The sequence below is a fragment of the Rhineura floridana genome, chromosome 8 (genome assembly GCF_030035675.1).
Source record: "Rhineura floridana isolate rRhiFlo1 chromosome 8, rRhiFlo1.hap2, whole genome shotgun sequence".
NCBI classification, from domain to species: Eukaryota; Metazoa; Chordata; class Lepidosauria; order Squamata; family Rhineuridae; genus Rhineura; species Rhineura floridana.
Window position 1 is genome coordinate 10,462,873 of NC_084487.1, and position 24,254 is coordinate 10,487,126.

The window sequence follows — 24,254 nt, forward strand, 5'->3', positions numbered from 1 at the left end:
GGGGAAAGGGATGGAGGAGGGGAAAGGAAGGGAGAGGGAAGGAGCAAGGGGGAGGGGATAAGAGGGAGGAGGAGGGGAGGGCAGGTTTGATCATTTGCATGCTTTTTGAGTTCAGTGGGATTTACCCTTGTGCAATCATGCTTGATGGACAGCCTTCAAGTCGATTCTGACTTACAGCGACCCTATGAATAGGGTTTTCATGGTAAGTGGTATTGAGAGGTGGTTTGCCATTGCCCTTATCCGAGGCTGAGAGGCAGTGACTGGCCCAAGGTTACCCACTGAGCTTCGTGGATGTGTGGGGATTTGAACCCTGGTCTCCAAGGACCTGGGGGAGAGGTTGGGAGGAGGAAGGCAGGAAGGGGAGGGGGAGGGAGGAAGGGGGAGGGGAGGGGAAGGGGTGGAGATTGGATAAGTGGGCACTGGGCAGAAGGAAGCCCCTTTCCTTTCCAAAAGGAAAACATTGTGAACAGTATCATTCTTTTTCAGGGTTTCCCCCACCTTTTTATTCTATAGCTGGCACATATAGCCTCCCACCCAAATTTAAACCAAAGCTGTCCTGGGCCACATCCACACCAGACCTTTATTTCACTTTAGACAGTCATGGCTTCTCCCAAGGAATCCTGGGAAGTGTAGTTAGTGAAGGGTGCTGAGAGTTGCTAGGAGATGCCCTGTTCCCCTCACAGAACTTCAGTTGGAGTGGCTGACTGTTAAACCACTCTGGCCACTGGAGCTCTGTTAGGGGAATAGGAGTCTCCTCTCAGCAGCTTCATAAACTACACTTCCCAGGATTCTTTGGGGGAAGCCATGACTGTCTAAAGTGAAATAAAGGTCTGGTGTGGGTGTAGCCCCCTCATTAGGCAAGCCCAGCAGCTGTCAGTCTGGCTTTCAGGACGCTGACAGTTGGTTCTTACTGAGCGTGCCCGGCCTTATCATTGAGTTCAGTGCTAAATTTATTAAATTAATTAAAAATCAGTTTTAAACTCTTAAACTGCACAAGATGAAGGTCAGAGTATGGGGCAAGGTCAGTAATAGGATTACAGGTACTTTGTGAATATGGCTGATTTTTAATTAATTTCAACAAATTATGAGAACTCTGACAGAAAAAAGTCCAAAATGGGTCTGAGGTTTTTTCTCTCTTTTCACACTTTGAACTCTCGATTCTCTCTGACTGTTTTGTGTATTGCAATGAAAATTTGGAGGGCTGTTAAGCAAGTGTTTCTGAGTTCAGGACTATAGGTTTTGCAAAGTTTTGTTTTGAAATGAGCTTATGGAAAGCATCAGAATGGCATGGGGGTATTTTCAATTTAGCATGGCGGAATGCGAATAATCCATGCTGACTATAGTATACAGCCACTCTTGTGGCTGTATAATATTGCACATGGCTTGCCTAAGCCACTTTTGTGAGGAGAGAGCTAATAAAGTGGAGGTGTGAAATGGTTCCCTCAGCTGGTCCCTGAGGTATTATGGGCCTAAGAGGCATGGGAAGTGTCTACTGGAGATGCTGGAGGGTTAAGGGGAAGCAAAGTATACTCGCACAGGGTGAAGAACATACCCTCTCTGGCATATAATAAGGCTGAGAGAGATGACTGAAGTGATTGTTGTGAAGAACCTCTCTCCCTTTGTAGCTGAAACCAGACCTGAGCTGTGAAACTGCTGTGGTCCTAGGGCACGGGAATGTGGCTCTGGACGTCGCCCGGATTCTCTTATCGCCTCTTGAAATACTTCGGGTAAGTCAGGAACAAGCACCAGAAGTGATATAAGGTGCAGGAAGTGCGAGGCAGTAAAGGCTTCATGTAAAACCACCAAAAAAATCCCATCTAGATTAATGAAGGGCTCTTGCATTGAGGTAGAATTCGGCAGAATCTCTAATTAAAAGCAGTTATATGACTGCAGCCAGCTGGTTGGATTCCCGCCTTGCAGATAAGAGCTGTGCTCCTGCTTAGCCCTGTAGGGAGGTTGTAATCCTGCATCTGCCACTAAAGGAGTTTGGGAGGGGTGTGCTTAAGGGATCTGATAGGGTCATAGCAGTGTGTTGCTCTATGTGCATGAGACAGGTTGTTGCTTTTCAGAGGAGGATAAGAAATGTGAGATGAGCAAATCAATTCTCGCATTTCCTTAATGTGTGTCTACTTAAATCCACCGGTAGTTGGGCTGACACACCGTCACAGGCAAAACTGATAATTTTTGCCTTGCCTTCTGCTGCTTTTTATAAATATATCAAATGCTTAGTTTCTTGCCTTCTCTCTTACGAGAAGATTTAGAGAAGGTAACCTCCCCATTTCCCTCTCCTTTTTCTCCATGTGTTTTGTCTCTCTTCTGCTTTAGGAAGGCAGAACACTTTGCATTTATGGCACTATTTCTCTCACACTCACAGACATAGCATATTATTTATTTGTTACTTGCCCCATAACAACGAAGCTCTATACAGTACTGTAAATATGTTGTCAGCCACAATAAACAGAGTCTAGATTAAATTGTTGTTTTTTTTAAAAAAGTGTTTTTAAATTTGTATATTTGTTTTTAATGTTTTTAATTGTTGTAAACCGCGCAGAGAGCTTCGGCTGTGGGGTAGTATACAAATGTAATCAAATAAATAAATAAATAGAGCAGGGTGGGAAATCTCAGGACCAAATGTGGCCCTCCTCTCTATCTGGCCTTTGAGACTGCCTAGGCCAGTGGTTCCCAACCTTTATGAGCACGGGACCCCCTTTATAAGCTGAACATTTTTTGTGACCCCCTCCCCCCAGGGAGGCAGGCTGGCTGGCTGCCAGGAAGGAAGGGGCAAAGCAGCCTTTCTTTGCAGGCTTGCTTCTTTTTGCTTCACAAAAAGCCCTCTCCTCTCATTCTAAGCAAGGGCGTTGCCAGTAGCGGCAATCCAAGGAGACAGGAATCAGTGATAGTAATCCCCTCTTCTTCCTGGTAGCTCCACCCTCAGCCTCTTTTGGCATCTGCCATGTATTTTATAGGCAGATGCCTGCCCTTAGTGCGCCTGAAAGACGCTCTGGAGCTTCAGAAAAGGCCTCCCTTCTCGTTTGGAGCAAGGGGGAGGTGTCATCTGCAGCGGCAGTGGAAAGCAGACAGTGTAGAAGGAGTGAAGACTTTAAAAAAAAATTCATTTCTTTACTGTTCGCGGCCCCCCTGGGGGTCCCGGCCCCCAGGTTGGGAACCACTGATCTAGACTAAATCCAGCTACGAGGCACTGATTGAACTGGAGTTTATTCTGCCTTGGGGAAGAGCATCTGAGTATCTGCAGACTCTTTTATGTCTGCAAAATAATGCAATGGTAGTGGAGAACTGTGATGAGCGCTGTTGGGCTTGTAGTCCAACAGCTTTGCTGTGCTAGCAAAGGAGAGCTAACACGAATTGGAAGCTCCAGAGATGTTCCCTTTCATCATACTTCAGCAAAGCTCTCCCTTCCCCCTCCCTGCTGCAAAAATTTCAAGTAATTTCTAGTTAACACTGGGCAAGTAATCTCAGAATGCCTGGAAGCAGAATTAGCTAGTCTAGTAGCATGTGTCTCTATGGCTATTCTGGTTGATTCTACCTGCAATATTCAACACTTCTGTGGGGGCGCTGGCACAGGGAGGGGTGAGGAAATCCTATTGTGCAGCTGGAGGTCCTTATACTAACAAGATGACTTCATTGGATGCAACCCATAGTTTCTGATTGGTACACATTGTGTAAATTGCAGCTTTTTCTCATAAATTCCAAGTGACCTGATCAGGAAAGGACTGGGTCTTTTTGCAAACAGAACCCTTTGGCTATGCCACCCTGGGCTCCTTTGGGAGAAAGGATGGGATGATGATGATGATGATATTAATAATAGTGATATTCATAAGTGACATAATGACAAATAATTAATTTGTTATTGCAAACACAGATCTTGATTCTTGAGGTTCAAAATGTAACCTATAGACAAAATGTCAGGCAGAGTTTCCACTGCACTCAAGGCTGTGCTGTAATCTGACAAACATGAGAAAGGGTTGTAGCTCAGAGGTAGAACATCTGCAGAGGGCCCCAGGTTCACTTCCTGGAATCTCCAGGTAGGATTGGGAGAGACTCCTGCTTGAAACCCTGGAGAGCTACTGCCAGTCAGTGTAGACAATACTGAGCTACGCGGACCAGCTACCTGACTCAGAATGAGGCAGCTTCCTATGTTCCTACCCAGATTAAACTGTGAAAATTAGGTATGATTGTCCAAAAAATGTGCCTGATTCTCCCAAATGTGTACACTTAGGTGCTTTGCATTGAAGGGGAGATTGGATCATTCATGCGAGCCGGTGGCAGCACATGCTGAATGACTTTTTCCCGTTTTCGCCTCCCCTGATTCCTGACTGTACTCTTGTTCCCTTTGTCAAGAAAACCGACATCACAGAAGAGGCGCTGGCAGCCTTGGCCTGCAGCAAAGTCAAGCGGGTGTGCCTTATAGGGAGGAGGGGTCCCCTCCAGGTGGCTTTCACCATAAAGGTAAAACATCCCCACCCACATGTAACCTTAGCAAGGTTATTTCCCCGCCTAGTATAAATATCCCCAGTTCATCTGACATTTGGTGTAAAACTGCCAAAGTCACTAATTTCAGTTTGGAGCTTAAGATAGCTTATACGGTCTTGGATTCCCTGCTTGTTATGATACCAAAAAGAGCTGAGCCAAAGCTTCTGCACTCTGTGTGGCAGTTTTGAAGAGGGAAAAGATGGCTTGAAGTTCACATCGCGCATGTATCCCTTGTCTATTCCTGTCATGCCACATCTTGGGTGACTGAGCTTGTGAGGCCAGCCTGCTGGGTAGAAAAACATGCTTTGAATCCATGGGAAAAGGGGTACCTTCAGTTGAAAAGTAACTTCTCAAGATTGCTTTCTGCACTTTTTGTTTGGTGTGCTGATGTCAAAACTGAGAGCATGGGAAACTTGATGCACATGTGTGCCATGCTTTTCAGGGCTGTACATGGGGATTTTTTCATTTTATTCTCATTTTAATAAACAAACATGCTTGTAGGTATTTGAAATGTGAGTTTCCCAAGACCATGCACTCTTACTGGCAATTAAGTGGTTATATAAACTGTGAACCTGCAACTAAGTGGTATGTAAGTTAATAAAAATACCTCTGAAAGGCAGCCTCCCTGCATCACACACATTTCTGCAATTGACAGGCATGAAGTTGTGAGATATAATGTCTCTCTGTCTGACAACCTTCAGGAGCTGCGGGAGATGATCAACATGCCTAGTGCTCGACCTCACCTAGATCCTGCAGACTTCAGAGGCCTTGTTGATGATGTTAAAGGTGAGGATCAGCCCCTGGCTTATTTCTAAAAAGAGTGCTGCCATTGCTGTGGCTCCAGCCTTCCTCAGAGCCATGTCCAGACCTGAAAGCCCTTCTCTGTAATCCCAGCTGGGTGTGTTGGATAAGAATGGGAAGTGATGAACAGAATGCACTCTGTACATGTGCAGAGGAACTTCCTTTAAGTATGCTGCAGGGCCAAGTCCACACATACAGGTTTTTGAGGACTGAGACTCTAACACAAACTAATACCTAACCACAGCCTAATCAACTTCACAGGGTTTGTGAGGATAATAGAGAGATGAGGAGAACGATGTAAGCCACCTTGAACTCCTTGGAGGAAAGCTGGGATATAAATGCAATAATAATCAAGAGCTTTGCGCATACCATGGACTGCAAAAAAGACAAATAATTGGGTGTTAGAACAAATTAAACCAGAACTATCACTAGAAGCTAAAATGATGAAACTGAGGTTATCATACTTTGGACACATAATGAGAAGACATGATTCATTAGAAAAGATAATAATGCTTGGAAAAACAGCAGGGAGTAGAAAAAGAGGAAGGCCAAACAAGAGATGGATTGATTCCATAAAGGAAGCCACAGACCTGAACTTACAAGATCTGAACAGGGTGGTTCACAACAGATGCTCTTGGAGGTCACTGATTCATACGGTCGCCATAAGTCGTAGTCTACTTGGAGGCACATAACAACAACAACAATAATCAATGAAGCCTGGGATTGGTGAAATGTTAATTGGAGAGCACTTGTCCCTCCATGGTGTTCGTTAAATGAGGAGTAATTGTATCAGGAGCCATGCTGAGCATGGTTGAGAGATCTGAGAAATTGGTATTGCCACGGAATAGGTGGCTGATGGCTTGAGTGATTAGGCCAGGAGAGGAAGCAAATATATGCTCAGTAGCCAAGGGATCAGTTCAATTCCAGGGGAGAGTGCAAGGGTGTGAGGTAAAGCTTGATTCTAGTGAAAGTACATGATACAGGAGGTATCATGAACATGCAGCAAGGGGAATGGCAAGGGTTGCTTATGTGGCACACGTGTGCTTGCAGAAGTCTTCCCTGGTGTCCACCAGATCCCCTCCTCTCCCTGCTGAAATTAGGCTTCAAAGAAACGTTGTATAGAAGCAGCCAATATAATGTGGTTGTGGTGTGTGTGTGTGGTACCCACGGACTCAAAAAGCTGGTGTGCGATATCCATTTGATTCTAATCCTCACTTCACCCGCCTTTATGTCCCTGACCCAGTGGGATCCAGGGCTGTGTGCTCCATTTAGATGGCAGAGTTATGTTGATAATGTTTTCACTTTGTTCAGCAGTTAGTGCCTTTAAATAATAAATTAGCAATGAAGATGATGATCCTGGCCAAGGGAATGCTGATTTTTTTTTTTGACAATCCTAGGAGAATTTGAGCCAGCCCCTCTCCCAACCCCACCTCTCCCTGAATTCTAGGGGGGGAGTTACTATGACGGTTCAACCACTATAAATGTTACAGTGCAGCCGTACCTTAAATGGAAGTGGATTGGTTTCCTGGGTCTTTTAGCAAGCGAAGCATGTCTTCTATTTTTGCTTTTGTTTCCTGTGGAGAGTCTCTTTTATGATAATAAAGTGTGTGGCTTTGGGATGAACTGCAGTGCTCCAAAGGGCAATGCGCTGCAACAACAGGTGTCTAACCTTGAGATGGCTGAGGGCCAGAGATGTGCAGCGGCTTCTCACCCACTGGCTCTAGGGAGTGTGTAGTAAGTTCTGTCCTAAGGGTTGTTCCCTTCACATCCTCATCTCTCAGTGGTGAAGGAACATCACCCAAGGGAAAAAAAAGTGGACAGGAGAGCAGAGAGGGGTGTGTGATGAAGGAGTTGATCAAAGGTGCATGTCAGTGACATTACTTGGAAGAGATTATAAGGTTAAGCATTCTGTAGGGAAAGTAAAGACTATTTGGAACTCCATTTCATAGCTGAGCTATTCCAAACTGTTTTTCTTTAAGCATTTATGCAGTCGTGCTAACATGATCTTCCTAATTTCCAATTCAAGAAGTGATATCTCAAGTGCTTCGGATTGAAAAAAAAGAAAAGAATGCTGCTCCCATTAATAAGTTAAAAACAAGCACAGCAGCCAAAGTTTTCCCTTCTCTTGAAATTTAGCAAACTGAGAAGGGACCTTTGGTAGACTTCTGTGTGTTCAGTCTCTGCTTGAAATGAAATGGCCGCCCAAGTGCCAAACTAAACGTGAGAGAAGATCCTTCATCAGGTCCCTAGACATATGTGCTTTTTTTCTCCCCACCCCTGGGGCTAACAGCGGCTTGGGCTGTGGGGAAATGACACAGGGAGAAGGGTTGACCTCTCTTTCCCAGAGTGGCTTGGACCCAATCTAAATCAGCTCCTCCTCCGCCACACCCAAAGCTGCTGTTAAGCAAAGAAAAGACCTTTGGGGGGAACCTATCATAGATCTCCCATCTCGTGTACTTTCACCCTAAGGATTCAGATGCACCTGGGGCATATTCTGAGAACAGCAATTGTAGCCTTTACCTTGTCCTGGTAGTGCATCTCCACTTCTGCTTTGTGTGTGTGTGTTTTTGTTTAGTGGCAAAGTGAGTACCTCTTTCACAAGGTATTTAACTTCCTTCTCAGGTTTCTTTGCAGTATCTGCGTAGAAAGGCACTTCCCCATCAGCAGGTCTACTCATGAGAAAAAGCTTCAGCCGGGAGCTTCACAGAGCAGGCTACAGCCCCCTTTGCAAGTGGATCTGCTTGAAGGGGTGGGTGGGGCATTGGTGGTGGGCGGGGAGAGCTGTTGCCTTGCTCCTCACATTCTGTTAGTGAGCTCAGTACCAGCTGCCTGAGTTAATGGAGCCTTAACCCCAATTCCTCATGTTCTGATGGCTGTCAGAATCCCGTGGAAGTTCTTCTGCTTTTCTCATTTTGTGTAGGGCAGGAATCTCCTCCTCCTCCTTGGCATCTTTTCTACCTGCATCCCAAGTAGTGCAACGGGGAGCTCTGATCCCAGTGGGGCTTCCTTCTGCTTCCTTCTGCAGTGCTCTTGTAATTTTCAGATGTTCCCAGGCCTAGGAAGCGGCTGACTGAGTTGATGGCCAAAACGGCTTTAGAAGAGCCTGGGGAGGTGATGGCTGGCCGTTGGGTTTTGGCATCCCGAGAGTGGAGCCTGAAGTTTTTGCGCAGCCCGCTGGAAGTGTTGCCCGGTGCTGATGGAAAGCGGGCCAGAGCGATCCGAATGGCTGTCACCAGGTTGGAAGTACGAGCCCAAAAAGTTCTCTCCATGCCCCCCAAAGCTCTCCCCCCCCTCCCCACTTTCTCTCTTCTGTCTGGCTCTCTAAGAGTCTGCTGCATCCATTTAGTTTTAGAGATTCCCCTAGGAGCCTTTCAGCATTAAGCTAAAGACAGCTTTATTCTCCCAGTCTAATTAGAACCACCAGTGTAAACTGCCTGCTGTCTGCCAGCCGAAATGGCAGCCTCTCGGCAAGCCGGCTCTATGTCTCCCCGAGGACCAGTTTTCCACAGAGTGGCATGAAAAGAGTTCTCCCCGTCTCTTTTGGTATCCAGAGCTTGGGATAGGAGGACGCCCTAATACATAATCAGTCCACACAGCCGGTACTGGTGACTGGATTGCTAGTGACTTGAGGAGGCTTTGAACCAAGGTGATGCTGCTTCTGCCGTTGCAACAGAATAATAATGATAAAAATTATTGCAGCTGCTTGTAGAAACCTCAGGGCAGTTTGCATGAAGATCTTGGGGCAGGGATGGGGGTTCCCAGCCAAGTCCATACCTGCTTAGATTCAGGAAAGGTGTAGCATCAGGGGCTCCCAGATCTCACACCTGACCAAGAAGCCTGTTTGTTTGCTGGCATTACAGGATGCCTCTTGATAACCCTGTCCTTTTCCTCCTCTCCTTCCCCCCCCCCTGTTCCTGGACTATACAGGGTTCAGGAGACACTGCTAAGGCAGTTCCCACGGGAGACATTGAAGACCTGATGAGTGGGTTGATTCTCAGCAGCATTGGATACAAGAGCCTCCCAATTGACCCAGTTGTACCCTTTGACCCCAAGCAAGGTGTTATCCCTAACCATTTGGGCAGAGTTCTTGGGGCACCAGGTTAGTGGAACTATACACCCATGTGCATAGTAGAGGCTGGTATCATTATTGTGGAGATGTGTTTCAACAGCTATGCTGAAGAGTGACTGGCCGGGGTGGGTGTTTGGGACTCCCAGGATAATTTCTGTTGAGAGATCCTCAGGCTAGTTACTCCATGGCAAAAACACAGAGCCTTTCTGGAGCCAGCTTTGTGACGCCTGCATGTATTGGCTTTGAGTGGCCACTGCATTTGTCCCAAATGACCTTTTGCTGGGGTCAGTAACAGGTGCTTCAGTGATCCTAGCCGTGGAGAACGGTGCAGGTTTATGGCCACTGCTTTGGTCTGTTTGAGGTGAAGTCCTGAGACCAGATTGGTTAGACTGCTTGACTCTTTATTACACTTTGCAGGACTCTACTGCAGTGGCTGGGTAAAGAGGGGCCCCACAGGTGTAATCATCACCACTATGAATGATAGCTTTGACACAGCCCAGTCTGTGCTGGAGGATCTACAATGTGGTGCATTGGACGTTTCCGATGGCAAGGAAGGATTTAACTTGGTGAGGAGCATCCTTCAGTCGAGATGTAAGTATGTTGTTCAGTCTGTCTATTCATCCTAATGAGATTCACATTGGAATCCTATAATGAATCAGGTGATCTTGGTTGATGTGTATTTTTAACTATTGTTAGAGAAGTTTGTCACCAAGTTGGCAACTGTAGCATATCCTTTTTTGCTCAGCAAGATTTGCAGCTGCTTAAATGACCCAAAATGACCCAAGATGTGGTCAGAAGACTGCCACCACCCCCTCCACCAAATGAAGAGAGAGACTTGGAAATTTGAGGGTTTAAATACACAGTTCAGGTGTTGGGAGGACATGATTTGCCTTCTGCCTTTAAAAAAAATCTGGGTTAGATTGTAAGGCATTGGTGGGGATTTAGGGATGTATCCATCTAAGCTCTACTCAGTAGACCCACTGGAATTAATGGACTTAGGTTAGTCATGTCCATTAATTTAAGAGGGGCTCCTTCGATTGTGTCTGTTCAGTGGATACAACCCTTTTTTTTAAACCAGTGCTTAATAAATAATAAAGCATGTGGCTGTCACATTTTTCCAAATCTCTTTCTGGATGCTTGAGATTACCTACAATCTCTTTTTTTTCCTCTTCCCACTGCTAATGAGATCTTTTTGACCTAAATGTCATGGACAGTAAATCCTGCCCTCCTCTCCTAGAAGCCGAAGTTCTGAAAGGACGGCTTTGTGCCTCTGCTCTCTTAAGTGTGCAAATTACTTTGCAGTTTTTTCCTCACCTCTTTGCTTCAAGGTAAGCTATTTTTCAGGGTCTTTTTCTTTTTTACAGGTGGGGAGATGAGGTTGAAAGGTGGGATTTGCCTAAGGTGACCCAATAAACTTGTGCCGGAGCTTGAACTTTGGACATGGCCCTCCAAGGCTTGGGATGTGCACACTGGCTTTCTGGCTTAGGTTGGATCTCACCAATTCATCTTCAAGGAAAGGCATGCCTGGTTGAGGGCAGATATCAAGCCTGCACTAGTCTTTGGTCTCCTCTAGTCTCTTATTGGGCTGTACTGCATATGTGATGCCAGGATGCAGGGGGGGGGGAGGAGACAGCCTACACATTTTGCAGGAGCAGTACTGGTGTGATCTTTCCCATAACATTACATTTTTGCTTTTTAATAATAATAATAATAATAAATTTTATTTTTGAGTTGCCTATCTGGCCGAATGAACGGCCACTCTAGGCGACGTACATAATACAATAAAATACATATAAAAACCAAGAAGGACTGTAATCAATAATTAATCTAAACCCCAATTAATAACAACAATTAAAAGACTAACCCACCCCAGAAATCCCATAGGCCTGCCTGAACAGTGTCCAGCAGAAACTTGTCAGGGAGGGAGCATGGCGAAGATCAAGAGGAAGGGAATTCCAGAGGGTGGGAGCCACGATCGAAAATGCCCTCTCTCTGGTCCGCACCAGCCTAGCTAGTTTAACTGGTGGGACCGAGAGAAGGTCTTGTGTGGCTGATCTTGTCAGGCGGCATGATTGATGATGCTGGAGGCGCTCCTTCAGATAAACTGGGCCGAAACCGTATAGGGCTTTAAAGGTCAACACCAACACCTTGAATTGGGCCCAGTAAACAACTGGTAGCCAGTGTAGGTCTATTAACACCGGGGTAATATGATCATGGCGACGGCTGTTCTTGCTCAAACGTACTGCCGCATTCTGTACCAGCTGTAGTTTCCGGACCGTTTTCAAGGGTAACCCCATGTAGAGCACATTACAGTAGTCTAAGTGGGAGGAAACCAGGGCATGTATCACCCGTGGGAGCAAATAGACAGGACGGTAGGGTTGCAGCTTTCCCCCCTCCCTACCCCCCACACTCAAGAGGTGGTCTGTGGCAGTTCCACATTAAGAACATAAGAACATAAGAAGAGCCTGCTGGATCAGGCCAGTGGCCCATCTAGTCCAGCATCCTGTTCTCACAGTGGCCAACCAGGTGCCTGGGGGAAGCCCGCAAGCAGGACCCGAGTGCAAGAACACTCTCCCCTCCTGAGGCTTCCGGCAACTGGCTTTCAGAAGCATGCTGCCTCTGACTAGGGTGGCAGAGCACAGCCATCATGGCTAGTAGCCATTGATAGCCCTGTCCTCCATGAATTTGTCTAATCTTCTTTTAAAGCCATCCAAGCTGGTGGCCATTACTGCATCTTGTGGGAGCAAATTCCATAGGTTAACTATGCGCTGAGTAAAGAAGTACTTCCTTTTGTCTGTCCTGAATCTTCCAACATTCAGCTTCTTTGAATGTCCACGAGTTCTAGTATTTTGAGAGAGGGAGAAGAACTTTTCTGTATCCACTTTCTCAATGCCATGCATAATTTTATACACTTCTATCATGTCTCCTCTGACCCGCCTTTTCTCTAAACTAAAAAGCCCCAAATGCTGCAACCTTTCCTCGTAAGGGAGTCGCTCCATCCCCTTGATCATTCTGGTTGCCCTCTTCTGAACCTTTTCCAACTCTATAATATCCTTTCTGAGATGAGGCGACCAGAACTGTACACAGTATTCCAAATGCGGCCGCACCATAGATTTATACAACGGCATTATGATATCGGCTGTTTTATTTTCAATACCTTTCCTAATTATTGCTAGCATGGAATTTGCCTTTTTCACAGCTGCCGCACACTGGGTCGACATTTTCATCGTGCTGTCCACCACAACCCCGAGGTCTCTCTCCTGGTCGGTCACCGCCAGTTCAGACCCCATGAGCGTATATGTAAAATTAAGATTTTTTGCTCCAATATGCATAATTTTACACTTGTTTATATTGAATTGCATTTGCCATTTTTCCGCCCATTCACTCAGTTTGGAGAGATCTTTTTGGAGCTCTTCGCAATCCCTTTTTGTTTTAACAACCCTGAACAATTTAGTGTCGTCAGCAAACTTGGCCACTTCACTGCTCACTCCTAATTCCAGGTCATTAATGAACAAGTTGAAAAGTACGGGTCCCAATACCGATCCTTGAGGGACTCCACTTTCTACAGCCCTCCATTGGGAGAACTGTCCGTTTATTCCTACTCTCTGCTTCTTAACCAATTCCTTATCCACAAGAGGACCTCTCCTCTTATTCCATGACTGCTAAGCTTCCTCAGAAGCCTTTGGTGAGGTACCTTGTCAAACGCTTTTTGAAAGTCTAAGTACACTATGTCCACTGGATCACCTCTATCTATATGCTTGTTGACACTCTCAAAGAATTCTAATAGGTTACTGAGACAGGACTTTCCCTTGCAGAAGCCATGCTGGCTCTGCTTCAGCAAGGCTTGTTCTTCTATGTGCTTAGTTAATCTAGCTTTAATAATACTTTCTACCAGTTTTCCAGGGACAGAAGTTAAGCTAACTGGCCTGTAATTTCCAGGATCCCCTCTGGATGCCTTTTTGAAGATTGGTGTTACATTTGCCACTTTCCAGTCCTCAGGCACGGAGGAGGACCCGAGGGACAAGTTACATATTTTAGTTAGCAGATCAGCAATTTCACCTTTGAGTTCTTTGAGAACTCTCGGGTGGATGCCATCCGGGCCCGGTGATTTGTCAGTTTTTATGTTGTCCATTAAGCTTAGAACTTCCTCTCTCGTTACCACTATTTGTCTCAGTTCCTCAGAATCCCTTCCTGCAAATGTTAGTTCAGGTTCAGGGATCTGCCCTATATCTTCCACTGTGAAGACAGATGCAAAGAATTCATTTAGCTTCTCTGCAATCTCCTTATCGTTGTTTAGTACACCTTTGACTCCCTTATCATCCAAGGGTCCAATTGTCTCCCTAGATGGTCTCCTGCTTTGAATGTATTTATAGAATTTTTTGTTGTTGGTTTTTATGTTCTTAGCAATGTGCTCCTCAAATTCTTTTTTAGCATCCCTTATTGTCTTCTTGCATTTCTTTTGCCAGAGTTTGTGTTCTTTTTTATTTTCTTCATTTGGACAAGACTTCCATTTTCTGAAGGAAGACTTTTTGCCTCTAAGAGCTTCCTTGACTTTGCTCGCTAACCATGCTGGCATCTTCTTGGCCCTGGCGGTACCTTTTCTGATCTGCGGTATGCACTCCAGTTGAGCTTCTAATATAGTGTTTTTAAACAACTTCCAAGCATTTTCGAGTGATGTGACCCTCTGGACTTTGTTTTTCAGCTTTCTTTTTACCAATCCCCTCATTTTTGTGAAGTTTCCTCTTCTGAAGTCAAATGTGACCGTGTTGGATTTTGTTGGCAATTGGCCAGTTACATGTATGTTTAATTTAATAGCACTGTGGTCACTGCTCCCAATCGGTTCAACAACACTTACATCTCGCACCAGGTCCCGGTCCCCACTGAGGATTAAGTCCAGGGTTGCCATCCCTCTGATCGATTCCATGACCAACTGATCTAGGGAATAGTCATTTAGAATATCTAGAAACTTTGCTTCTTTGTCATGACTGGAACACATATGCAGCCAGTCTATGTCCGGGTAGTTGAAGTCACCCACTACTACCACATTTCCTAGTTTGGATGCTTCCTCAATTTCATATCTCATCTCAAGGTCTCCCTGAGCATTTTGATCAGGGGGACGATAGATCGTTCCCAGTATTAAGTCCCTCCTGGGGCACGGTATCACCACCCACAACGATTCTGTGGAGGAGTCTGCCTCTTTTGTGGTTTCGAGCTTGCTGGATTCAATGCCTTCTTTCACGTATAGAGCGACTCCGCCACCAATACGTCCTTCCCTGTCCTTCCGATATAGTTTATATCCAGGGATAACCGTATCCCACTGGTTTTCTCCATTCCACCAGGTCTCGGTTATGCTCACTATATCAATGCTCTTCTCTAAGACCAAGCACTCCAGTTCTCCCATCTTGGTTCGGAGGCTCCTAGCATTAGCGTACAGGCACTTGTAAGCAGTGTCTCTCTTCAAGTGTCTTCGGCACTTGTGGTTAGGCCTGTGGTAATTTTGCTCTTCTGAATTTATATCATGTGCCCCTGCTCTCACAATGCCTACTTCTAGGCCTACCCCTTTTAAAATTTCATCATTTCTTTGGTTTTTATCCCAGGGGGGAGGTTTATTCCGAACCGGACCTTTCTCAGCTCCTGTCGGGTTTCCCCCCTCAGTCAGTTTAAAAGCTGCTCTGCCACCTTTTTAATTTTAAGTGCCAGCAGTCTGGTTCCATTCTGGTTCAAGTGGAGCCCGTCCCTTTTGTACAGGCCCGGCTTGTCCCAAAATGTTTCCCAGTGCCTAACAAATCCAAACCCTTCCACCCGACACCATCGTCTCATCCACGCATTGAGACTGCGAAGCTGGGCCTGTCTGGCTGGTCCTGCGTGTGGAACCGGTAGCATTTCAGAGAAAGACACCTTGGAGGTCCTGGCTTTCAGCATCCTACCTAGCAACCTAAATTTTGCTTCCAGGACCTCACGGCTGCATTTCCCCATGTCGTTGGTGCCAACGTGCACCACGACCACTGACTCCTCCCCAGCACTGTCTACCAAACTATCTAAACGACGGGCGATATCCGCAACCTTCGCACCAGGCAGGCAGACATTAAATACTCATACTGGTTTTTAACTGTATTGTTATTGCTGCTTTAATTTCTTATGTTGTATGATGTATTACCGTTTGAATTCTACGGAATGCAAATTGTAACACAATAAAATATCATATAAGAAATGAAAGAAGCAATAACAATACAATTGAAAATCATACAGCACCTAGCACAGTACAGCACAATTTCTGCAATAGGCAGAAAGACCATGATCTGCCAAGACCTTCAGCAGTTTTCAAGTGGTCTGAGGCGGGGAGAAGGTTTGGGAACCCCTGATCTAGCTCTGACAACTTATAAGCATTAGTGCAGGAATCTCTTATGCAGAAGTACCCTAGGACTGTAGTCGGTTAAATCTCTTGGGCTGTGATCCTAAACCTGAGTAGCCTCAGTGAACACAGTGGGGATTACTTCTAATAAACCTGCTTAGGGTTGTGCTGCATATCTGAAAACTCAAGCACCTAAGGATGCAGATGCTTGGAGTTGGCACTAAAACCAATTATTTAGAGACAGTGTTTGGAAGCTTTACAAGCCTGTTTTTTCCTCTCCCCCGCCCCCACACTAGACTAATAGTGCCTTCAATTTCAAGGCAATAAACATGACATTTTATTATTTTATCTATGCTCATTTACAATTTGAAAAGGCCAAAACTCAGGAAGCATTAAATTACATGTTGGTCCCATAGTACCAAAATAGCTGGAGCTCAGTTGCTTAGTGGGACCTATCCAAGACAATGTTTAGGATTTTAGAACCCATTTAGTAGTTCCTTGCTAACAGCCTTTCATCGTTGTATTTCAATTTGTCTTGCACTCCCCTTTCTGTCTTCTCCACTCTTTGCAGCCTCTTTCTCGGCCTTTGTCCTCTCTGCTGTGCCTCATCCTATGGCCTGGGCAGCCAGAAGTGTCATGGTCCCTCAGGCTGCCATTTGCTTACGCATTCTTATAGCAGAGAGGCAAGCATGTACATATTGCACAGTGAACATAGGGTGTTAAATGGCACCTTTGTTGGTGAGCTGGGTGGGAAGGTATGCCTGGGTAAGAGCACTGTGCAGTCGTTTACTTGTCTATCTCAAATAAAATAAAATAAAGGCAAAGGCAGGAGGGAGGAAGTAATTGGCAGTGCTCATGGCCACTTTGCACATGGGAACATTTTCAGCATGGATATTGTTTTTGCGTATGTAATCCGTGGATACACAGTTAGGTGATAAAAGCACACGTGTTTATTTTGTTGCATGGACCTATTTCATGACCTGTTGCCATTTGAACCTTTCCTCTGTATGTTCATGCAGCATAATGGGTGCACACGTGTTTTTCCACATATGAAGATGTATTCTTAGTTTGCTACATAACAGAGAAATCTCTGCAGTTAATTTAGTCGTCTTATCCCAATTTGGTGATCCCAATATTCCGAGTGTCTGATGTGAGTGGTGATGTGAAAAGCAGTAGCTATGGCAAGCTTATGAGTGCGAAAATGCCTCCTCAAAAAGGAACCCAGAATTTGATCATTTCTCAGTTGCATGCGAAACTGGAAAAGGACCATATGGATTGCTTCTGTTTTTGTAGAGAAATGTTGAGTCATTGTTGTAGTGACCCCCCCCGCCTGCCCCCAGGGGGGTTGGAAATGCATTCTGAAGCTCAGCTGGGTCTTTTATCGTTATTATATTGAAATGCTTTCAATTAACATGCTCCCTCTAAACCAGTTCAGGATTTTTAAGTGAACCAAAAGGCATTTCATCCCCTTTTGAGCTATTTTAAGAGTCTAATCTCACTGGTCCAGCACTCTTGAGTCTGCCTAGTAATTGATGTAGAAGGTGTGCCTTTAATTCAGCATTTGATTTTGTAGCAGTCTCTGGGTGGAAGGTGTGATGCCCTTCCCTGGCTCTCCCTGTCAGTTTCCCACCTGCTTGTGGCTACTGCCTTTCACTAGGCACCACCAGGGATACCACCAGTCCGGACCGTCCTTTATATGGTTTCTCACTCCACTCTAGCACAGATCTCACTAGATCCCCCTGCTAGGCAGCACCACCAGTCACGTCCTATAACCAATACTCCCAGAGACTTTGCCTGAGTCTCTCTCTAGCTGGTTACTTTTGTGACTGCGTGCTTATGCTGTTCCCAACCCCCTTGTATCTTTATAGATAACGCATACAACTCTGGGTTGCTCTGGATACTTGAATTGTTATTATTCCTCCCTTCACCGCTGCCACCATTAGATACTGTTTCTGTTCAGCCTTGGTAATTACCTTGCCCTCCCTTCTGGTATGTATATCCCCCAGCCAAGGATCAGGCCTTTGGTAAACCAAATAAGTATTTATTAAATATCAGAAATAACAAGATTAGTTTTAGAATGTTTCACAAGCGTATGGTTTCATCTATTCCTGTTTTGTACTTGACTTATTATTAATCAGAACTCCAACTCCCTCTTTCTCCACACTCCCAACATCCACCCTCAAACACCTCTTTCTCCACACTCCCAACATCTACCCAGATTCAACTGTCATTCTTCCATTTATACTCCCAGCCATTCAAACGCTCAGCCAATCATCCAGCATTCTACTGCTCATGTACTCCCCCCTCCTCTTTCACTCCACTTACCATATGTCTTCTATATAAACAGCACTTACCATATTTACCCTACAAGCAGGAACATCACATCCCCCCCCCTTAAAATAACAGCAAAGTATTATTCCTGCTCTAGGATTCATATGACGCGTTAACAATAAAAAACAAGTCTCTTTGGGGAAAATGTCTTTTTTGCACCCACGTCTGGGTCATGTCACTGCAGTCCCGGCCACCTGCCTTGAAAGTCCATCGGCCAATACATTGTCCTTGCCTTTTATGAACTTGAAGTCCACCTGGTAATCTTGTAGAGCCCAGGACCACCTCTGCAGCATAGTGTTACGATTTTTTATAGTCTGTAACCATAACAATGCTCGATGATCCGTCGTCACTGTAAATCTTCGTCCCCACACGTATGGGCGCAACTTGCTCAGTCCCCACACGACCGCTAGGCACTCCTTTTGGACCGACGAATAATTCTTCTCCCTCGATGTCAGCTTGCGACTAAGATACGCCATTGGATGTCTGGTGCCTCCTCTCTCTTGTAGCAAGACGACTCCCAGTGCTAGGTCCGACGCATCCATAGCCACAATGAATGGTTGCTCGTAATCTGGTGCTATTAATACAGGCCCTTGGCACAAGGCTTGCTTCAGAAGGTCAAAAGCCTTTTGACATTCATCCGTCCACACCACACGCTCAGCACACTTTTTCCTTGTTAGCTCATGCAAGGGGGTTGCGATTTCCCCAAAATCTTTTACAAATTTACGGTAAAAACCAGCCACACCTAAAAATGCCCTAACTTGTTTCTTAGTTAAGGGGATGGGCCACGATTGTATTGCCTCAACTTTGCTCCATAAGGGGGTTATTTTCCCACTCCCCACCTTATGTCCTAAATAGATCACTTCATTCAACCCAAACTGGCATTTCTTGGCTTTTATTGTTAGCCCTGCTTTCTTAAATGCCTCTAATACTGCTGTCAGGTGTTGGACATGCTCAGGCACCAACTTGCTGAAAATGGCCACATCATCTATATAGGCCACTGCGAAATCTGACATGCCTTGCAACACAGTATTAATTAGTCTCTGAAAAGAACTTGGTGAGTTCCTTAGTCCCATGGGTAAAGTCACAAACTCATATAACCCATCTGGTGTACTGAAGGCAGTTTTGGCTCTGGATTGCTCGTCTAATTCCATCTGCCAAAATCCTTTACACAGATCTATGGTAGAGATAATGGTTGCTGGATGGTAAGTAGTTGTCTTTAAATGTTTTAGACCACAACACTTCCACATACATTGCATCACTTCTCCCATGAATACACTGCCTTGATCCGTCAACACTTCATGAGGGAAACCCAGTCTCATAAAGATTTTTAATAAAGCCTCTGCCACTACAGGGGCTTCCACGGATCTTAGTGCTTCAGCGTCTGGGTATCTGGTGGCAAAATCCACCACCACCAATAGATATTTCTTGCCATGCCTTGTGGGTTTGGAAAAAGGGCCCACCAAATCTATTCCCACTCTATAAAAGGGTTGTCCTATTATAGGAAGGGGCTTCAATGGTGCTTTTGTCTTTACTCCACTTTTCCCCACCTTTTGGCATATGTCACAAGATAAACAATATTGTTTTACGTCTTTAGAAATATTTGGCCAATAATAGTGTGCAGCCAATCTTTTCTTGGTCTTCTTTATTCCAAGATGCCCTGCACATGGGACATCATGGGCTACCTCTAGCAATCTGGCTCTGTATTTGCTAGGTACCATCAATTGTTTCACTGGTTCACATTCATTCTCTCTCTCGGCAGGCATCCACAGTCTATATAAAATCCTATTCTCACACACAATTTGATTCCTCAGATTGTCAGTAAAGGGAATCTTTTGTGTAAGGGCTTGGTCCTTCATTTGCTTCAAACTGGCATCCTTATCCAGCTCTTCCCTGAACTGCTCTGCCTCTTCACTAGAGACCATTCGATACAGTTTGTCTCTTTTAGCAGGCCTGCCAGGGGTTGCTATGGCGACCTTAGGCTCAATAACAGGTTCCACCCTGTTTTCTTCGGCCTCTGTTAACATGGTTTCTGTTGCTTTGCCAAGTTGTTGTCTGGTCACCACATATATTTTTCCTTTTGCCCCCATAACATCTCTTCCCAGTATCACTGGTTCTTGTTGTTGGGCATTAATACCTACTTTACATATTTCCTCCTTTCCTCTCCACTTTAATTTTATCAGGGCCATGGGTATGCTTTCTGGTTCACCCCTCACTCCTTGGATTGTCACCGTTTCCTGAGGTAATATTTCCTCAGATTTTATCAGATCTGGCCTCAGTAACGTCTGAGTGGCACCAGTATCAAGCAATGCCCAATAATTTGCCCCTTGCACACTCACTTCTTCCCTCAGACTCGAATCAAAGTCTTTTACATTTGTCCAGTTTATCTAGCAGAACTGAACCGTCTTCGTTTCTAACTCCCTTGGTTCTGTTTTCACTGCCCTTCCCTGAGCAGGATTACCAATGTGGTTGGCAACCTCACATTGAAAACGTAGGTGCCCCGGTCTACCACATTTATAACATAATTTCTCCTCCATTTTAGGGTACACAGATCCACTCTGGGGTGTCCTGTGCCCTTCAGACTTTATTGGAGGACTCACTCGCTGTGGTACCACATCCTTTCCGCCACCATTATATGGTCTGGGTTTAAACTCTCTTGATGTTTTCCCCACCCAGCCAGTTCTATTGGAGGCAAAGTGATCTGCCAACTCTGCGGCCTCTTGAACAGATGTAGGGGAACGGTCTTTGACAAGGAGCCTTATTTCTGGTGGTAACTGATGGTATAATTGATCCAGTATCATGAGGCTTTTCACCTCTTCCATTGACTGAGCTTTGGCACTTCCCATCCACTTTCCAAATATGTCCATCAATTTTGCTCCCAGTTCAACAAAAGACCTCCCTGCTTGGATCTGACAGTTTCGAAATAACTTCCTAAAGTAGTCAGGTCCCAGTCTGAATCTTTTGTACACTGCCTCTTTAAACTCGGCATATGTGACGGGCCTGTCTGAGGGGAAATATTGGTATACCTCTGCCAATTCCCCTTTGATCAGATTTGATAAATATTGCATATATTTATCCTCCGGTAGCCCCCACATCTGAGCTGCCTTTTCGAAGGTGTTGAGGTAAATCTGTGGGTCTTGTCCAGGTTCAAACACCGCAAAATCTTTTGGTGTAACCTTTATTTTGGTTTCATTTCTGTCCTTTCTTGTTTCATCAAAATGAAACTTCTCTCTTTCAAATTTTAACTTTTCCACCTGTATCTCAGCATCCAATGCTCGTTGCTTCTCCCTCTCCTCAAACCCCATTCTCATCCTTTCAGTATCCATTCTCATTCTCTCAATTTCCAACTCCCGCTGTTTTTCCTTCTCTACACCTTCCATCCTCAATCTCTCAGTTTCCAACTTTAACTTCTCTCTCAAATACTCTATATAAGCGGGATTGCTTGAGTACCCTTTTGGGTTCTCTTCTCTGACAGGTTGTTTTTGTTGAACAGATGCGAATGCTATCAATGCTACTCACAATTCATCTACCCCTTTACCCTCGTGAGGTAAATTGAATGTTATGCACTTCTCCACCAGCTCCTCTCTTTTCATCTTTATATATTCAGTCATGTTTTTAGGAGTTCACTTGCACTTTGCCACACACTCTTTGCCAGTCACTCTCACAACTAATCTTTATTTGTTATTTCTTTTAGCCACACCACTTTTAGGGACTCTCTAGGGTTCGAATCCCACCACTACAGCCACCACATGTGACGTCCTTCCCTGGCTCTCCCTGTCAGGTTCCCACCTGCTTGTGGCTACTGCTTTTCACTAGGCACCACCAGGGATACCACCAGTCCGGACCATCCTTTATATGGTTTCTCACTCCACTCTAGCACAGATCTCACTAGATCCCCCTGCTAGGCAGCACCACCAGTCACGTCCTATAACCAATACTCCCAGAGACTTTGCCTGAGTCTCTCTCTAGCTGGTTACTTTTGTGACTGCGTGCTTATGCTGTTCCCAACCCCCTTGTATCTTTATAGATAACGCATACAACTCTGGGTTGCTCTGGATACTTGAATTGTTATTATTCCTCCCTTCACCGCTGCCACCATTAGATACTGTTTCTGTTCAGCCTTGGTAATTACCTTGCCCTCCCTTCTGGTATGTATATCCCCCAGCCAAGGATCAGGCCTTTGGTAAACCAAATAAGTATTTATTAAATATCAGAAATAACAAGATTAGTTTTAGAATGTTTCACAAGCGTATGGTTTCATCTATTCCTGTTTTGTACTTGACTTATTATTAATCAGAACTCCAACTCCCTCTTTCTCCACACTCTTGACCTCCACCCTCAAACACCTCTTTCTCCACACTCCCAACATCCACCCTCAAACACCTCTTTCTCCACACTCCCAACATCCACCCAGATTCAACTGTCATTCTTCCATTTATACTCCCAGCCATTCAAACGCTCAGCCAATCATCCAGCATTCTACTACTCATGTACTCCTCTTTCATTCCACTTACCATATGTCTTCTATATAAACAGCACTTACCATATTTACACTATAAGCAGGAACATCACAGAAGGCCCGTGTGCCTCTGAGGTTTCCGTGTGTGATGTATCTAGGAGCAGCAGGTTGATCTGATCTGTACTTTCTTTTTCTGTGGCTATTTCACAGGGGTCCACCCAGTTTCCTTTTCGGACTGGGAGAAGATTGATGCTGCTGAAGTGGCAAGAGGCAAGCTGGCAGGGAAGCCTCGGGAGAAGATGGTAGATCCAAAAGAAATGCTTGAATTGATAGGTCCCTGAGATACTGTTGAGAACTGGCCAAGAGCTATCTGTGTTATGGCCGTGCAGCTCTCAAAGGTGCTTGGACACAAAAGACTGTGAAAACTATCATTCATCATCCTACGGATGCGCCGAAAACGGAGAACATGGTATGCGGTAGTGAGAGGCAGTACTGGCTCTGGACTTTGAAAGTGATGTGAATATGCTGAAAACGTCTTGCTGCAACTAGCAGTGGGGTTTGGCCCAGACCACTGCCTGTCTTCATTCTCTTTTCACAAGGGATCTCTCTGTGTGTGTTTTTCCTGGTCCTTACACCTGGTTTAGAGTCCTGTTCCAAGAAGCCTTGGCTGACTTCTCTCTCTGCTGTAATCATTGCAGAAAAAGCGGCCTGTAAATTGTTAAAGCGAGCAATTTAATATTCAGGGCTTTCTAAGTGCCTTACTTGTTCCTGCAGGGTCACTTCTTTGTTTTGCCCTGTTCACATCTCCACATAATGAGGTTAACACAAACCATCTTAACAAGACAAAGCCAGGCATAATCCCCCCCCCCCGTAATTAGAAAATCCTGATGACTTTTTGCCATTGCTGCTTCTGACATAATGAAATCCTTCATAGAGCACTCCATTTGCACCCTGATTAAAACATGCTGGATGTGAACATAAAACCAAGTCAAAAAACGTCAGAGAGAGGAACTAAAACTTGGATGAATAATCATAAGGAGAAGCCATATAGGACAGGCAGCTTCAGTCATCTTTATCTTTCACCCTGAATCTCAAATTATTCCTTCCCACCCACAGCTCATCTTTGATGTCAGATTGCAGATTATATAACCATTTTAAAATAAAGCTCTTTCTCAAACAGAAAGTGAACCTGGGTCAGCAGACTCGAATCCAGCTTTCTTATCTAGCATATGTGCTTTAGCCTTAACACAAGCTGGCAAACCTACAGCAGGAGCAAGCCGGAGAGCTGGAAGCTACAAGGCTGCTCTTTGCAAACTTGAACGATCCTTGCCAATTTCAAGCACAAGCTCACTGTCAATAAATCATGGGAGATTCTCTTTTCTTGTTGGAAGCTCCAACAGAAGTTGAATTACTGCTGCCAATAAAGGAACACACATGCGTGATTAATTAACTTGCTCCTGAGGCATGCTACCATAGAAAGTTCTGATGGGCATTACTGGCAGCTTCTTGAGTTATATATTTCAGGGCTCTCTGAGGTTATGAAGTGTTTTTCTTGTTGCCAATCTATTATGTTGAAATTAAGACAGGTTTCTCATTTGGCAGACCGGCCTGGGCAAATGTCCTGGTTCGTGCAATGAATTTCTGGCTTAATAAGCCAGGATATGTATAAGCTGCATGTGGGTATATGGCGCTCCTTCTCATCTCCCTTTGAGCAAGGGCTGGAACAAGCTTGGATCCAGCTCTTAGCCATGGTT

The 24,254-nt window shown here is 45.1% G+C and overlaps 1 protein-coding gene across 5 annotated transcripts in view; it reads left to right on the forward strand.

Annotated features, from left to right (window-relative positions):
* LOC133390182 (NADPH:adrenodoxin oxidoreductase, mitochondrial-like) overlaps positions 1 to 23,946 on the forward strand; it is a 56,729-nt gene extending 32,783 nt beyond the window's left edge. For 3 of the 5 annotated variants that reach the window (XM_061638219.1, XM_061638221.1, XM_061638220.1), the window contains 7 exons: positions 1,626 to 1,727; positions 4,360 to 4,467; positions 5,193 to 5,277; positions 8,336 to 8,535; positions 9,220 to 9,391; positions 9,779 to 9,952; positions 22,711 to 23,946. In XM_061638219.1, the coding sequence (XP_061494203.1) occupies positions 1,626 to 1,727; positions 4,360 to 4,467; positions 5,193 to 5,277; positions 8,336 to 8,535; positions 9,220 to 9,391; positions 9,779 to 9,952; positions 22,711 to 22,841 (972 nt within the window). In that variant the 3' untranslated portion in view covers positions 22,842 to 23,946. Of the gene's footprint in view, positions 1 to 1,625; positions 1,728 to 4,359; positions 4,468 to 5,192; positions 5,278 to 8,335; positions 8,536 to 9,219; positions 9,392 to 9,778; positions 9,953 to 10,598; positions 10,690 to 17,581; positions 17,597 to 22,710 lie in introns of those variants that run through there. The other 2 variants (XR_009764332.1, XR_009764331.1) reach the window with 2 other exon arrangements.
* Positions 23,947 to 24,254: the final 308 nt, after the last annotated feature.